The sequence below is a fragment of the Marmota marmota genome, unplaced genomic scaffold, assembly GCF_001458135.2.
Source record: "Marmota marmota marmota unplaced genomic scaffold, marMar, whole genome shotgun sequence".
NCBI lineage: Eukaryota > Metazoa > Chordata > Mammalia > Rodentia > Sciuridae > Marmota > Marmota marmota.
The window spans coordinates 32,298,964-32,316,432 of record NW_026000037.1 but is presented as its reverse complement, the minus strand read 5'-3'; the positions used below and the strand labels follow the sequence as shown (position 1 = coordinate 32,316,432).

At 36.0% G+C, this 17,469-nt stretch overlaps 1 protein-coding gene and 1 pseudogene across 3 annotated transcripts in view; one reads left to right on the top strand and one right to left on the bottom strand.

Moving 5' to 3' along the window:
• The window catches only part of Kynu (kynureninase), a 104,642-nt gene that overhangs the window by 38,283 nt on the left and 48,890 nt on the right, over positions 1 to 17,469 (bottom strand). For all 3 annotated transcript variants that reach the window (XM_048812224.1, XM_015479147.2, XM_015479146.2), the window contains one exon: positions 14,858 to 15,004. In XM_048812224.1, the coding sequence (XP_048668181.1) occupies positions 14,858 to 15,004 (147 nt within the window). The remainder of the gene's footprint in view (positions 1 to 14,857; positions 15,005 to 17,469) is intronic.
• LOC107136829 lies at positions 11,253 to 11,588 on the top strand (annotated as a pseudogene).

Sequence of the window (17,469 nt, the reverse complement as noted above, 5' to 3'; positions counted from 1 at the left end):
TCCTCCTCCTCCTCCTCCTCCTTTTCCTTCTTCTTCAAACCAGGGATTTAACTCAGGAGTCTTTTACCACTGAGCTACACCCCCCTCCCTTTTTATTTTATTTTTTAAAATTTTTGAGATAGCGTCTTCCTAAATTGTGGAGGGCCTCACTAAGTTGTTGAGGCTGGCCTTGAACTTGGCACACTCCTGCCTCAGTCTTCCAAGTTGCTGGGATTACAGTTGTGCACTACCATGCCTGGCTGAGATAACGTTCTTGATGTAAATAATTTTGCAGGATCAATTTTTGAATTTTTCAAACACCATTTAAGAATGAATAACCTCCAATTTTTTTTATTACAGGTGCTTTCCCTATAGCAGAGATATGTAAACAATAAACTATTTGTATATAAAAAATTATATTGGAATACCATGAACACCAGTCTTGTCTGTTTAATACAGATATGGTTCCTTTATGGCAGTAGAACTGAATAACTACATCAGACATCATATGATCCACATGGCCTAAAACATTTACTATGTTGTCTATAGCAGAGAAAAGGTGCTTACTGCTATCCTGTGGCATTAGTTTCCCAAACAAAAACTCAAATTATTGTAAAGTTGGCTAATTAAAAACTGTACTCATTATAATATGATGGCATCTAGTATTTCACAGGGACAAAAAAGTTCTTAACTGGTTTTATTATTGTTGCTTTTCTGGGGTTGGGTTCCGGAGAGATTTGTACTTTTTTCTTACCAAAAAGTTGAATTATACATGTTATAATTAATAAGAGAGGTTCTCTGTGCTTATGTAACTTCTGAGAATGATAGAGAAGAAATACAATTAATTTTCATCCAGAATTAGAGGTAATCAAAGTTGTAGAACAATATTGAGGTTTGATAGTCATTATGTATTTAGTTTATTTGTGTTTTAAGATACACATGTAGTACTGGAATTCCATTTGGAAAAAGTTAAAGCTTTCTCTGAATTTGATATCCTTTACCTACTGAATAACACTTCTAATAAGAGCAATGATATTTTATTAAGCACTGTTTAACTAAACTTTTCATAAACGTGTTTCTTTACAACTCAATTTTTCTTAAAAAACTCAAGGATAGAAAAGGTTGTGCTTTTATTTCATTATTAATTATTTATAAAAAAAATGATACCAAGAAACCACAAAACTTCACCTAGTAGATCCCATTATTAAAAGCCCTGTAGCCACAGCTGTGGCATCACATCAAAAAAATCACTTGCAGCTTCTACAATATGTTTTAATGCATGTATAGTCCTTTCCGTATGGATGGCAGAAAGCATGAATTATTAAAATGGGACTGTTTGGAAGAAAGGACCGGAAGATACAAACTTGAGATTACCACAAAGTGATTTTACAAAAGTGTCACTAGATGGCAGCATCTTAAAAAATAAAGAATAAAACTGAATAACTCCCAAACTAGAGTCATCCTGGTAGATATTTTCATTATTCTACCTGTAAGAGTAGTTACACTGTGTACATAGCCACAAACAGATACTCTGCACTTGATTTCCTCCTTTATGCAATTTTTAAAATAAAAATATTTTTCAACACATTTTTATTTATAATTACCCATAGGTGTTTCTACTCACATTGATGCAACCCATAATAGCATAGCGGTGTTCAGTCAACACATTATCTCACTCTATAGTCAATCCCTAAACTATTGCAGTAATTTTTCAACTAATCTGTAAACTCACAACCTGTCTTATTCTAAGAAACTCTTTAAATCACGCATTTGAATAGAAAGGATTCCCAGATTCCCTTGAAAGTGCCTGCATTAAGTTCTAAATGTAACTCAAAATCTGTGGTATGGCTCTTTATAATCTTAAATCCTGGTCTCTTCTAGCTCTCCTGCCTTAGAGTCCCCACACCTCCCTCCCTTAATTTGCATAAGTGGCTTCCTTTTTCTCATTTGCTAGGTACTATGTTTTGAATGTCTACAACAACTATATGTGTTGGGAACTCAATCCCCAAATTCAAATTAATGATATTTGGAGGTGAAGCCTTTGGGGGTGACTACAATTAGAGAAGGTCAGGAGAATGAGGCCCTCATGATTGCATTACAGGCACTCTAAAGAGAAGAAGAGACACCAAAACTGGCACACTTGCTCTGCTTTGTAATGTGATGCCCTCCACTATGCTATGGTGCAGAAAGAAGGTTATCAGCAGGTGCCAGTGACTTGCTCTTGGACTTCCCAGCCTGCAAGAATCATGAGTTGAATAAAGCTCTATTCCTTATAAACTACCCAGTCTATAGTTTTCACAGATAATGAACTAAGACACACACCTGCCTAACTCAGATACTGTTCACAAGATAATTTCTACGGGGCAGTTCTTTTGCCATCTCTCTCCTCTCTGTCATCCTAGAGCTCTGTTTGTTTATCTCTCTTGCAGCATTTTATAATCTTATTACCTCCTACTTTTGCACAATATGTACCCAAAGTATTGAAAAATAGGTAAACGAATGAACAAGTAAATGTTGTGAGCCATCCATGGGCTGTGTGTGTGTGAACTATGTGCATTTGAGCATATGAGGGGATGGTCTGGCATTGCACTCTGATTGGGCTGTGTGATGCAAATGCCTTTCCTCTGGTTCTACCTTGATCCCACACAGCACCTGAGATGGGTGTGACTTGCCAAGATGTCAGTCAATCTGCTGACCACATAACATCACCAAGCAAGGCTCCACCCTTTGAAACTCTACCCCTTGCCTTACTTGGGTAGGATATTCTATCAAATGCCTTCTCCCCAATAAATAGGGAGTTTCGGGGGCTGGGGATTCTCTCTCTTGTTCTTTCCAGCACTGCCCAGCGTGGAGCTGACCCTTAGGGTAACTGAGCAGTCCTACCCTGATCTTAGAAACTCATGTTCGTGTTTTGCGTGGTTTCTTTGCTGCATCCAGCTCCTTTGAACCCAGCTCATCTTGCCAGCCCGGCCAGCTGGCGATTAATAAAACCATGCAGTTGTCAACAGATAGTCTTTCAACTGATGTTAAACTTTAAAAGAAGATAATTTGAGGCGGATGGTGGCACTCACCTGTAATCCCAGGGGCTTGGAAGGCTGAGACAGGAGGATAGCAAGTTCAAAGCCAGCCTTAGCAATGGTGAAGCACTAAGCAACTCAGTGAGGCCCTATCTCTAAATAAAATACAAAAAAAGGCGGGGCTGGGGATGTGGCTCAGTGGTTGAGTACCCCCACCCCCAATAAAAGATTCTTTGAGATCCTGTCTTTCTGATGCTATTTTATTATATACACTACTTGTTCAGATGTGGCTTCTTTTAAAATAAAGTATCTTGGGCAAAAGAGTAATTAAAAATATGTTCAAAATCCCCCTAAATAAGGAATCACACATGCTTTGCTCTTGCCATCTTCCTTATTGCAGCACCAAGGTTTCTTCTAATCAGTTGAGTACTATGATACATACGGATTGGGCTAAAATTTCCAGGGGAAGACCTTATACATTCCCTCTCAACTTTGACTCATTATTTTTCTATTTATTAAAAAAAATATGAAATGGTGCAGCCGACAGTTTTTTAAAGGTATTAAAGTTTGGATAATTTTACTAATTCTGTAACAAATTGACTCTTGACCCTTATTATTCAGTTAATTTTATTCTTCACCTTAAAAACTTCTCTGAATTCTAAAGACCATTAATAAGTGGCAGATTTAATTATAAGGGTAAATATGCTTTGGTATGCTTGTGGATTCTTGAAAAAACAAAATATTAAAGTAGGTAAATAGCCTTTGTCCAAACCACTTGATTAACCACCCATTATTGTAGCCCTGTGGTCCCTGGGAGGTGCCTGCAAGGCATGCCTGTGGCTATTCATAAATTCAGTCGTTGAATGTACACTGCTAGACACTGCCCAGACAACAGTGGATGAGATAGTCCCCTCATCAGTTTCACTAACTTTATGGTGGGTGAATTCCAGTTTCCCCACAGTCCCTTGGATGCTATTAATTTCCATTAGATGGTACTCCTATGTGACCTTCTTATGACTGAGAATGCAGCTTCTACATCATACCAACGAACGAAGTCTTTAGGTATTCTTTTGCTTATACAAAAGCAATAGGAAATAATGATAGGACTATACTGCTATAAATTTAAAAAGTATTATTTTAAGAAGAAAGGGTGTGATGGAAAATCTAAGGGAATGTTTTTTTTTCCAATATTATTTATAACTTTTTTCCAAGTTATAGGGAAACCAGATATGTGGTGTACAACTATAACCCAGCTACTCAGGAGGCTGAGACAGAAGAATTGCAGGTTTGAAGCCAGCCTGGGCAACTTAATGAGGCTCTGTCTCAAAATAAAAATACACAAAAGAGAACTCCTAGCATATGCAAACCCCTTGGATCAATCTCCAGCATTGGGTGGGGGGGATGTTATAGGGAAGTGTGTGTGTGTGCACTTGACATGCTGGTTGACTCTATATAAATGAGTAGACAAAAAGTGTATTAACAATAACAGGGTTGGCTAGTCAACTCTGATATTAGGACTTCCCTAAGAAGTCCACAATTAGGGATTTGTTGGATGATGTTAGAAAGAAATGAAGAGTAGGACATAAGGTTTCTTACCATATTTTAGAGCATTTAACTTTTCAAAATACACTCAGGTGTTATGGTTAAAAAGTGTACATAGAAGCTACGTTAAAAACAAAAACAGTCAAGTTGGGTAAGAGGGCTTCTAACAGCTCTTTAAATATCTCATTTCTGAGTGAATATCTTAAAAGTATTTCCTTTCATGCAGACTTCATATATCAGTGCTTTCAAAAAACCCTGCTCTTTTCCCTTTTCTTCTGACTCTGTTTATAAGCAGCAACTAAGTATTATTTTGTATTAGGTTCACTCTGTACTAAAAGTCAATGTGTTATATGGGTCACAATTTCTTTCCAAAAATTACTTTGGAAATAGAAGATACTGTTTTCTGCTGCTTTTTAGTGCTTTATGTTCAGCCTTTACTTATTTATGCCAATAGCTCAGTAAGAATAGGAAGTCTTCCCTATTAAAATAGAAAACAATACAGAATGAAATAAACATACCAAGGGAAAGAGACAAGATACAATCTTTCATGTGGAGCTCCAAGAAGACTTTGGAAGCCAAACAGCATGGCAGTCAGAATCAAAGGGTAATTTTCTGCAAGGCAGAGCTCTCATGCTACTTGGTTATATTAGTCCTAAGGCTCTTATAGATAATACATGAGACCCCCAAAAAAGCATATCACAACATACATTGCAGAAAAAATAATCCACACAGAATTTTATCCAGGAATCCCACTATCTGATAATTTTAAATGTTTGTAATGAAGTTTAGGAGCAAACAGGAATAGCAACAAGGTAAACTAGGACAGCTGACAAAATTTCACCCTTCATCCTTTTGATGAATTACTCTAAGATTAAGGTCTGATAGCCAGGTAAAGTTAGGCATGTCTGTAATCCCAGCTACGCAGGAGGCTGAGGCAGGAGGATCACAAGTTCCAGGTCAGCATGGGCAATTTAGCAAAACTCTCTCTCAAAAATCTAAAATAAAAAGGCTGAGGATGCCTCTTAGTGATAGGTTCTACCCCTTGTCATTAAAAAAATAGATAGATAAGGCATATCTTGTGAAATGTTATTTTTAATATTAGTGTATAGAGAAACATTACAAACATTATACACAATAAGTTGACTATTTTGAAAACCCTTTGTCCTTGAGCTACTGATTGATATCACTTAGCATGTGCTAACAGAGGAGACAACAGGACTTTATAAAGTGAACAATGTTCATATACACACACATGGGTTCATGCTAAAGAGTTAGCTGCTGTGAATATACTTGAGAGTTTCCAGAGAGTTTGATTTTAAACTTAAGAAATCCCCCCCAAAAAAAGCAATTTGAATTAAAAAGCCTGTCATAAAAAAAGTATAAATAGAAATCTGCACAGAAATCAAGGGACTTGTTGTATTAAAAATTATTACCTATAACTTGGAATCAGAACAAAGTGAGAATAAACATTTTAACCTGGTGATTTAAAAACTCTGGTTGTATTCAAGGATAAGCTAAAAAATGAAAATGAAATTCTTCCTGAAGTAGGCACTTATTTGTCAACCTGTGCAAATTACAGTAACATAATATTAGAATAACATAGTATTAAGATTTTATTCCTTATCAAGCTATATCCACCTTTATCAAGCCATCCTTGATATTTTTATAAGGTGCAGTAACTTATTGCTATAGTTACCATAAAAGAAAATATGATGGAAGTTTCCTGTTGAAAAAATAAATCAACAGGGCATAAGATGTTGGAAAGAAAAGAGAGGACAAAAGCAAGTCAGGGACCTTGACTTTGGATGAAAGCCCTGGATTCATGAATGAGGACAGTAGACTTTGACTCAGATGTTGAAGGTGGCCAAGCTATCACAATTTCTGGGCTCAATTTATTTGCCAAAAGGGTACTTTTACATATTTTTGAAATTAATACATGTAATCTAAGAGATTATTTGATTTTTAGGAGTCTACCAGCAATGAGATGTACATAACTAGTCAGTTACACTGTGGGAAAAATTGGTATGGAACAATCTGGCACCAACATTACATTATGTTCCCTAATTATGAGAAAAGATGCCGCCAAAAGGAAATAACAGCTTTTGAACCTCAGTGGGAATGTACCTCCTTGAGCCAATTCAGAGGATGTGGTTTTGGACCAGTCATAAGGATAAATGAATCTGAACATGCATAACTATAATTTCTGTTGTGTTAAACTAAAACACATTAGTGGATCTTTCCTTAAAGCAGTGTTTGAAGAAATTTCCTATGTATCTCATCAGTCAGGATCTTTCTATTTAAAGGCAGATTTTTTTTTTCTCATTCCCTATATTTATCTCTCTCTTTCCCTTAAACCCACAGCCTGACACAAAGTGAGCAGACAATATCTGTATCAAAGAATAAAATTTCTTTAGAGTACTGTGCACCTCAACTACTTGGAAAGCTTGGGAATTTCTACTGGAATTCTGTCCAGGGTCATGTAGATTGGTTTTCCAATTATACTGAGACTTGCAAGCTGTTTTAATTAAAGACAGAGCTACTGCAAACACCCGAAAGGCACTGAAGAGGTGCTCATGGGAGTGATATTTGGGCTGTCAGTGCTGGAAGCTATTGTCAATGGAGCAACTAGCCTGAGAGACCACCAAAAAAGAAAGATGAAGAGGCCAGTGACTTGGGGCCTCTTAAATCAGGAATAGTTGGGAGAGGTAGGTTTGAGGCTCTGAAAAGGGGCACTGCTGCATGTTGGCACTGATCAGAATCTTATGTGGAAATTAACTATATTTGAAATTCAGGCATGAAATACAAATCATGTATTTTCCATCTTCTTAAAAGCAACAATTACATCAACTATAGAGACAGAGGTCTCCAATTTAAAAAAAAAAAAAGGTAAAAAAAGGGGAGGTGTTATATATTTTTTTCTTTGACTTTTATAAATACTCTTTGCCATTACATGATTAGTTTGCACATATAAAAGGAGACAATGCAGAGGAAAGTTCTCTCCCAGCCAATGCAAAGAAGTTGAGCATCAGCATCAGTAGATGCCAGTTCCAGGTTTCACTGGCTGGTTCAGTTGCCAAGCAAAAGTGCTTCACCTCTCTCAGGCTCAGTTGTCTCTGCTGAGACATAGTGCAGGCTGTTAACTATTAAAGTCGCTGGAAAAATTAGGTGTAGTGTGGCGCATGTCAAGTGTCTGCGGCTCTGTAGGTTATTAGCAATAGCTAGTATTATTTCCATTTGTACATTGTATGATTTCAGAAATAGCTCTTCATTTTAGTTCTATTTTTAAAGTGTAGATATTGAGGGTGGGAATATAGCTCAGTGGTAGAGCACTTGCCTAGCTGGCATAAGGGCCTGGGTTCTATGTAAGAGGGAGGGAATGAGGGAGGGAGGGAGAGAAGAAGGGAGGAAGGAATGAAGGAAAGAGAAAGAAAGGGAAGGGAGATATTGATGAGACTGGCAAATCCAGAAATAAGAAGTGAGAGAAGGAGAGAAGGGGAACATTTTCTTAATGAAATTTTAATGTGTAAATTGAGAAGAAATGAGACAGAGATAATAGCTGTGTGGAGAGTAAGAATAGAGGTTTTGGGAGACCTGAAAAGATAAACCAGCTGTATGAAGTGGCTCATACTTATAATCCCAGAAACTCTGGAGGTGAGGCAGGAGGATTGCAAGTTTGGGGCTAGCCTAGGCAATTTAGTGAGCTCCTGTCTCAAAACAATAAAGTAATTAAAAAAAAAAAGGCCTGGGGAATGTAGTTTAGTGGGTACAATCCATAGTCAGACACACATACACACACACACACATACACACACATGTGCGCGCACACACACACACACACACAGGAGAAAATAAAGCAAACCAGACTTAAGACCTTAAAATTATACTTAGAAGTAGAAAAACCAGGAAAAGAAAACAATTTCTGTAGGACTATTTGATTATTCTCTTCTACAGGCTTTTTCTGGCCTGTGAAGGACCTCACACAAAATAGAGTTTGTTTGATTTATTTCAGAGGTCCAAAATGGGGAAATAGCTTAAGGTAATTTTCCGAGCATAATTTAGTTCACTTAATTTTTAATGACTAAAAAAAATCAGTATGTCCTAACTGAGTCAAAGAATACAAATGGAATTTGAAGAAATTTACAAAAAAGTATCTCAATTTTCAGAATAATTAGCCATATAAACCATTCTGCAGAAATTTCAAATTTTATTTAATGAACACAGTTCTGCTATTTTTGTTTTGTTTTGTTTCATTTTATTTTGTTTTTGGAACACCGTGATCCATCAAATTAGCCTGACCAACACTTTTGCTGATATACACACTCTTACCCATTTGCTGGCCTAAAAGGTACAGGTACGTGTTTAAAGATAAATCACTGTGGACAAAGCACTGTCAGGAGTCTGTGAGGTTCTCAGAGTTCATCCTTAATCAGTCACTGAACCGTCTACAGACATAAGCTTTCTAAATTGGAGAGTTAACATAGGCACAGCAGTAATTATAAGGCAATGCAAAAGGTAGTCAGTGAGACATTTTCCATCATGCTATGGAAGTTCAACAGGAAGATAAATTCATCTTGACACATAGGAGTAAGAAAATTTTAATAATGAAGGTCAAGTGTTTCACATTCAGATTTTTACAAAAGTCAGTCAAGTAAAATACGAGTTGGGCCTGTAAAATATACAAGACTGCCACAACATAAGCATGAAAAACAAACATATATTTCATGCTTTTGTTTTGTCATCTCTCTATTTTTTTTTCATGCTTTTGTTTTGTTGCTCATAAACAAAGACACACAAACACACAAATACAAAACATGGAGGCAGAAGGTCTCATATCTGGACATTCTCTGTGTGTATGGGTGACATTCCCAGGGTCTGGCTTTGATGATACACAAATTATGTGACAAATTATGTGAAGAAAAGCAGTGGGAAATATGATATTGACAATTTAGATATATGCAAAATCACAAAGATTTGGATATTTATGCCACAAGAGTGGCACAAGTGGAAGAGTGATGGTCATCAGCTGGGACAGGTGAGTTCTAGGAAATTCAACCAGGACATCTATTGAACCTATTGCAGCCCTCCTAAGAAAGCATAGCTGACTTTTCAGATGCATGATGACTGTTAACATTTAATTATCAATGTGTGCCAGTTTCATTATAAAGTAGATTTAAAGCACCTATTTAATCTACCCATGATAATTATATAGATGGTATCCATAGTTATGTATGGAGACAGTCCCATTAAGTGTGAGATCAAAGTATACTCTCCCCATAAAATATTTTTTTCTACCGATTACTTTATCAATCTCAAAAATCAATTCCTCAACCAAATCTGTTTTTTTATATTTAATTTACGTCAAACTTGACAATATTGCAGGAAAGTCTATGGGATAATTCTTGAAGATCTCTCTCTTAAATTTGTCCACTTAAAATCAGTTTTTAAAGACAATAAGATAGTTTCTTCTTTTTATGCTACTTTCCTTAGGACAGATTATTTGCTGGGAAGATATGTTCTCCTCAACTCAACTAACTTTTGCCTAATCTTGTTGCCTAAATAATTTAGTGAAAGAACTAGAGTGTGAAGAAATCTATTGGAGAAATCTCTCATATTTTATTGTGGATTTTTTTCCCATTTAAGATCATTTGGAATTTCCTTTTGGTTGCTATGATATAGAGCCTCCTTTTCCATTCTTAAAGAAGTAAGTGAAAAAAATCAGATGAGTTGTAGGAAATTCAACCACCATACATCAAATGATGTATACATTTCATATTGAAACACTTTCAATTTTTCAGCTTAACATAGACTTAGCCTTCCTTGGTTTGTTAAGAGGTATGAAAACTGGAATATTAGAGAAAATATCCTGGCCCTTAAGGAACTATTTTTTTTTTTTATAAAATACTCATCATTTACAGAAACTCTATATGTAATATCTCCTTTGGGAGATACTGAAATTAGATGTTATGAAGCTTGATAAAGAGAAACAGTTATCCTTGATAGCACTGAAGAGAGTGGTTGCAAAACCAAAAATTCTGATTGACAACTAAGAGGCTTGATTTTCCCATATCTGCAATCCTAAAACAACATCTGGATTCCAGGTTTCTCTTCCATGGAGAATTAATCATTCTTTCTCCCATGGTTCATTTAATCAAATCTTAAATAAAACATCTGCTGAAAACTTCTTAGCAATAGCTTCAAAAACTTAGGTTCTTGGGGACTGAGCCTCACTAACATATTTCAGGTTATTGATGTTTGGCTCCTGCATGTGCCGCTATCCGGCTGCAGCAAAATAACTGGGGGGGGGGTGACGAGCAACTTGTGTACATTGATACAGCAGGAGTGGGAGCTGTTTATTGTAGCACAGGAGGGGTATATATACATTCCACACAGTTTATCTTAATTAACATAAACTAGATACAGCAGTCAACCAATAAGGAATCTCCACACTTAATGGCTCGCTGGTGTTACTTCACAAACCACTCCCTCTGGCAAAATGCCAGGCGCCATCTTGACTTGTTTACAGACCCTAACATGCATGGATGAGTTCAAGGCCATGGGTAATTTATTATACATCTTCTCTTCTCTTTTCTTGGAATACCAGGGATTGAACCAAGAGATGTTCTGTCATTAAGTTACATCCTCAGCCCTTTTTTTCTTGTTATTTTGAGACAGGGTCTTCCTTTTATTTTCCTTGCCGATAAGACTCCCACAAATATGGTGAACATTCCTAAGATCCACTGGACGTTCTATAAGAAATGTAACAAATGCCATAAAGTGACACAGTACAAGAAGGGCAAGAATTATCTGTATGCACAAGGGAAAATGGCATATGACAGGAAACAGAGTGGCAAAAAGCTAAACTACAAAGAAGGTTGTATTGAGGCTTGACTGTGTTGAACCTAAGTGCAGATCGAAGAGAATGCTGGCTATTAAGAGATACAATCATTTGGAACTGGGAGAAGATAAGAGGAGAAAAGGCCAAGTGATCCAGTTCTAAACTTCATTGTTTCATTATGCTAATAAAATGTTGAGGTTATCTTCACTTAAAAAGAGAGAGAGAGAGAGAGAGAGAGAGAGAGAGAGAGAGAGAGAGAGACAGGGTCTCACTAAATTGCTGAGGCTTGTCTCCAACTTACAATCTCCTGCCTCAGCCTCCTGAGTAGTTGAAATTGGGATTACAGCTATGTGCCACAGAGCAGTTTGTTGCTAAATTGCTTGGGTTGAACTCAATATTTTGATTTTCCTACCTCAACCTCTGGAGTCTCAGGGATTACATGCATGTAACATCTTTCCCAGCAAAGTTAATTTATTATGAACAGAAATCCATAAACCATGCCAATTCTTATTATATTTATATACAGTTGTGTTTGGTAATAATTTTTCCTAGTCAATTCTTTGCTCACATGATATCATATACAAATATTTTTGATACTCTTCTATAAAAATAGCTCATGAGAGCTCACTCCTTATCTTTAGACCTGGAAAGATAATAGCCAAGCTTTCTGTCAAAAGTTTGATCAGTCATTTCTTTATCTCCTAGAAGAATTTCAAAACTGTTCAAGAAAAAAAAAATTATATTTTCCCTTAATTAGATGGTTCATTGAGGCTAATGTTTGTATGTGAAGGTTATATGAATGTTACCTGGGTGTCTTTGATTTTACTAAAATACCTTATTAATAATGTCATCATTTATATTCTGCTGCTGCCTTTTTTATTTTTCTTTAAGAGAGATTTGCTGACCGCAAATTCTTGGGATCAAGTGATCCTCCTTCTTTAGCTATCCAAGTGGCTAGAACAAGAGGTACATGTCACTGTACCCAGTACTTTATTTATTAATTTTTTTCCAGACTGATTGGGCCATGACTGTGATTATTATTCATTAATAATTTAAATAGCTGAGCCAGGAGCAGTGGCACATGCCTATAGTTCCAGTAACTCAGCTGCTGAGGCAGGAAGATTGCAAGTTTGAGGCTAGCGTCAGCAACTTAGCAAGACCCTGTCTCAAAGGGGGAAAAAAAATACTTGGGATATAGCTCAGAGGCAAAACACCTGTGGATTCAATCCCCAGTGCCATAATATAAACAAACAAACAAACAAATAAATAAATAAATGCAGCTTGTGGTTGAGTCTAACAGATGTTTGCACTCAAATAGCAAGTGCCACATGACACAGTTAGAAACCATGAGATCCTGCGGCTGCACAAATGGGAAACATTGTGCCTTATCAAGCCCAAATCTTTTTCCAACCCCTTTTTCCTAGTCCTTCTCTCCTATGGGGCTATAAATGTGAACTCTTTCTTCACCCATGTTCTTTTTTAGCTGCCACTTCAGAAGGCAGTGAGTCACAAGAAGGAATCTGCTAGGTTTTTCTGGGAAAGCTTTAGCACTTCAGATGAAAGGGACAGATGAAGCGGCTGCACTGAAACTTCTCCCTTCTTCCTTCTCTTTTCCTTAAATAGAAATGGGATGTCTGGATTTGGGACAACCCCACCTTAGGACTGTAATGTGAAAAGTGTGAGAAAACTGAAGAGAACTCTGGAGATGCCAGTCAGACTACAGCCTCAAGTCTTCTGTGGTTAGAAAAGGAATCCCTGCTTTTTGGTTGATTTTGTTGGGATGTTGTTTACTGCAGCTGAAATGCTTCCTACCTGATTCAGGAAGATGAAGGGAAAGACAGACTCTAAGAGTGGAATTGAAAAGTGAGTGATTAATGACAGGAGAGATGAGATGAATCTGAAGGTGTAGCCGAATGGTAGTATAAAACAGTAGGAACATTTTGTGGGAGACAAATCTATTTGAACCAAGCTGATCTCAAGGTGCATATAGGATAGGACATCCAGGGGTAGCAGGTGCATGAGCATGGGTGACAGTCTTCTGCTCTAAGAGTAGCCTAGAGCTTTCTTGCAGTAGTAGTAGTAGTTGAGTTGATGAGTAGTGGTTAAATCATTAGGGATAGGAAGGCAAAGATCAATGAGATGTATCTACATTTAGTTGGTATAGAAAAGAGGTGTTTTGTACTCTATATTTGCATACTGAATTTGAGGTAGATGCTATCCCAGATTAGTATTTTTAAAAATAGAGACTCAGAAAAGTAAAGAAACTTGACTTTATCATATAATAATTAAATGACCTAGCCAGTATTTGAACATTAGACAGTGGGATGATGCCAAAATCCATTGCCTTTCTTTTCTTTCTGTCTCATATCTAGGAAGTTTAATAACACGTGCATGTATATATACTAAGGATCAGGGACTGGTGATTATTTGCATAACATTTTAAAATATGATGTTTTTTATTGGCCTCCCTTTATTTTGGTGCTTAATATTTAATGTCTAAGTTAAGAATACATTATCTTTATATCTTTTGTACTGCACCACTTTCACAGTTATCCATCAAACCAGTTGAAACTCGTGGTTGGGGATTCCTAGAGACTGCTGATAACAGTGCTAAATTTCTTTTCATTAGTTCCACTCATTAGCTTCAATAACTGAATATATTAACTAGACTTCACATATATATGAATCCCATAACTTATTAATGTCCAGAATAAAATTACATTGTCATCTTTTTAAATAAATGCTGAATCAAATAGAATTCTTACTTTAGAATTTTAAATGTAAATTGTGAGCACTGAATTTTACTCCCTTTATTTATTTATTTATTTTGTTAGGGAGATAAACATCAGAAGCACTCTGGGCAAACACTTATTTATAAAAAAAGACACAATTTAGAAGTGGTCAAAAATTTAAGTTTAATGTAGTAATGTATAAGGAAAAAAAAAACATTCTTGAGATTCTTAGAAATTAAATGGCCTTCCTAAGTACCTTGAGTGAATACTCAATTTCTTGATAAAGTTTGATCCTACATTTCTCCATCTTTGTGTATCTAGGGTTAAGTGAGAACCAATTTATATTTAGGATGAATTACAGAATGGCAAAGTAGCAAGGCAGAGTTCTAACAGTCCTCACATGGAGTTACAAGGCTGGGTGTTTGCTCTGCTTCCTGCTGTCTGAGCAGCTGAATACCAGCGACATCACCTGTGGGGAGCTTGCCTGTGCTGCTCACTAGAAGCAGACCTCAGACAGCAGCTGTTCCTAAGTGAAGGAGACCACAGACATGCAAAACTTGGCTTTCTAAATAGAGACATCTAAAGCAAAAAAAGAACAGAGTGCATTTTTTAAAATTTATACAAGCCTTACTCTTTTTTAAAGAAAAAACTTCCTTATAATAAATTTACAGTGCCAGAAACCAAGGTACTTTACTAGAAGTGCAGGTGGAGCAATGGTTGGGTGAGCTGGAAGGAGAAAATAATGTGTATACCTTTGCTTGTCCAGCTTTTGTAATGGCAGGCATATCGAAGAGCTGTCCAGTGTAAAAATGCAGCCCGCTGAACAGGATCACTGCAATAGAGTCTCCTTCCTTCTCAATTACTTCAAGAATATCCTCCATCCTTAATATTTCTTCTCCCTAAGTCAAATTAGGTATAAGTTACGTAATATTGACAATAATACTCTTATCACATATTTATAATTTCACCATAAGCTGTCTCACCATAAGAAAAACTAAAGGTGAAAATTTTCCACTGCATTAATGCTCTTCAAAACCTGGCTAAAGAGCAGAATTTGAATTTTTTTTTCTATAAGAAATGACAATTTAAAAATAAATTATAATAAAATAGAAGTAGTGTTTTTTTTTAAGTGTAAGTCATTACAAAAGTCTACTTGCTTATTTTTTCTTCGAGTTTTAGGTTAATCTTTACTATTTGTATACCTATTGGTCGTTTTCTCATCACACCCATCCAATAAAACACCCAAAAGTGCAATTCCATGGAATATCATATAGCAAGAGAAATCTGTTGGAAATTAATATTGCATTTGTCAATCTAATATACTATTTTCCCAAAAAGCATCACTTGCATATCTTTCATCTGAATAGTACCTAATATTTCTAACTTAAGAGTAAAATATTCTCCAAATAGAAAGACACTGATCCAAACATAAAGAAAAATAATTTATAAATAATTAGTATATCCCCCTATAACTAATGATGATTACTTAGTAAAAAAAATGAATAAATCTATATTTAGACTTGTAAACAACTTGAGCTGAAAGAAATCAGTTCAATACTTGTAGCCTAACAATTGTGATACACAACAAGTTTTCATGAATTTTGTGCAGTGCTAAATCTGACTTCTTTTAAAGTCAATGTAGAGTAATTACATTAATATTGGAGGAAAACTCATTAATAAAATTTCCTTTATTTTATTTTATTTTTATTGATTGATCATACCAGGGATTAAACCCAGAGGCACTTAACCACCGAGCCACATCCCCAGCCATATTTATACTTTATTTTGAGACACAGTCTCACTAAGTTGCTGAGGCTGGCTTTAAACTCATGATCTTTCTGCCTCAGCTTCCTGAGCTGCTGGGATTTTATAGGCATGTGCCACTGTGCTGGCTCCTTCCATTTATTCTTAAGTTTTCATAATTATTGCTATTTGCCAAATGTCTTATGTGTTAAGTGTGTATGTGTGTGTGCGTGCATATGTGTGTGTGTGTGTGTGTGTGTGTGTAATATACTCTATACTACAAGAAGTCTGGAATCTCTATGAAATGGGAATATGATAGATATTGAAATCTCTGAATTAAATGAAATGTACTTATATGCTATGAAGCATTTCAGTAGTTATTAGAAACAATCTAAGTTATATAAAAATTTGGTAATTCAAACTCTTTATTCTTTTTTAATATTTATTTTTTAGTTATAGGTGGATACAATATCTTTATTTTATTTTTATGTGGTGCTGAGGATCAAACCCAGTGCCTCACGCATGCAAGGCAAGCACTCTTCCTCTGAGCTACAACCCCAGCCCTGAAACTCTTTATTCTTTAAAAAATCAAATAAGGTTTGACCACCACAATTTCAAGAAGAGTAATGGAAAGTATTATATAAATTAGTTCATGAGTTATTTCTTTAAAGAAGCAGTAATAAGCAAATAAGAAAAACTGTTTTCCATGATAAGACATGTCCCTCATTCATGCTAACTTGTTATCATCTAGTAATGCTAAAAGATGGGTCCCAAGATCACAATTAACTCATAAGACTTCAAACTGCTGGTCACTTTCAACTAAAACCTCTGATAGTGACTTTTTCATTTATGCAAGAAATAAGCAATTCATCTAGGATGTGTGAAACAGATATCCTCTCAGTGGTGCAAGAACTTTTCATTCCGTTAATTTACTGCATGTTGGCAAGTAGAAGAGAAGAGAGCAGGTCTTTAATTTCTTCAGAGTAATTCTGGGCTGAAAGAAGTAATTGTTCAAACATTGGCTTAATAGCCTGGGAGCATCATATGTGAAACCTATAATTTATTCTGTGTGACTTTCTTGGCGCCAAATTATAGAAGCTGCAGGGGTTTATATGTCAAATGTGTACAACTTGGCCTTACACTTCTCTTAAGGTAAAATACACGAGTGTTTAGACCTTGAAGATATGGTTAAGTTGTATCAAATGTATCTTTTGTTATCTGTTTGAATATAAAAGAGTCTCAGACAGATAAACAACTTTAGTAAAGTCACACACCTACTAAGTTGGAGAGGTGGGATTCTACTGGGTATGTCAGTCAGGCTATAAAAGCCAAGATTTTCCAAGTATACCTCATCCTTTCTCCTTTGTCTAAAGACAACGGACAATATTTGATACTTAGATTATTAAGGGCCAGGAAAGATAATCACTATTTAAATTCAACAAATACCACTGGTCTTTTACCTGATTTTAATGGCACTAAAGGGCAATAAAATTTAAAATTAAAAAAGGTACACCCAATTTATCATCTTCATCCCATTTCCTTGTAGACTCTGTAGACTCCAGTAACATAAATAGAAGATTGTTTGCTTACCAGATGGGTAGCCCGTGAAATATAAAAATAA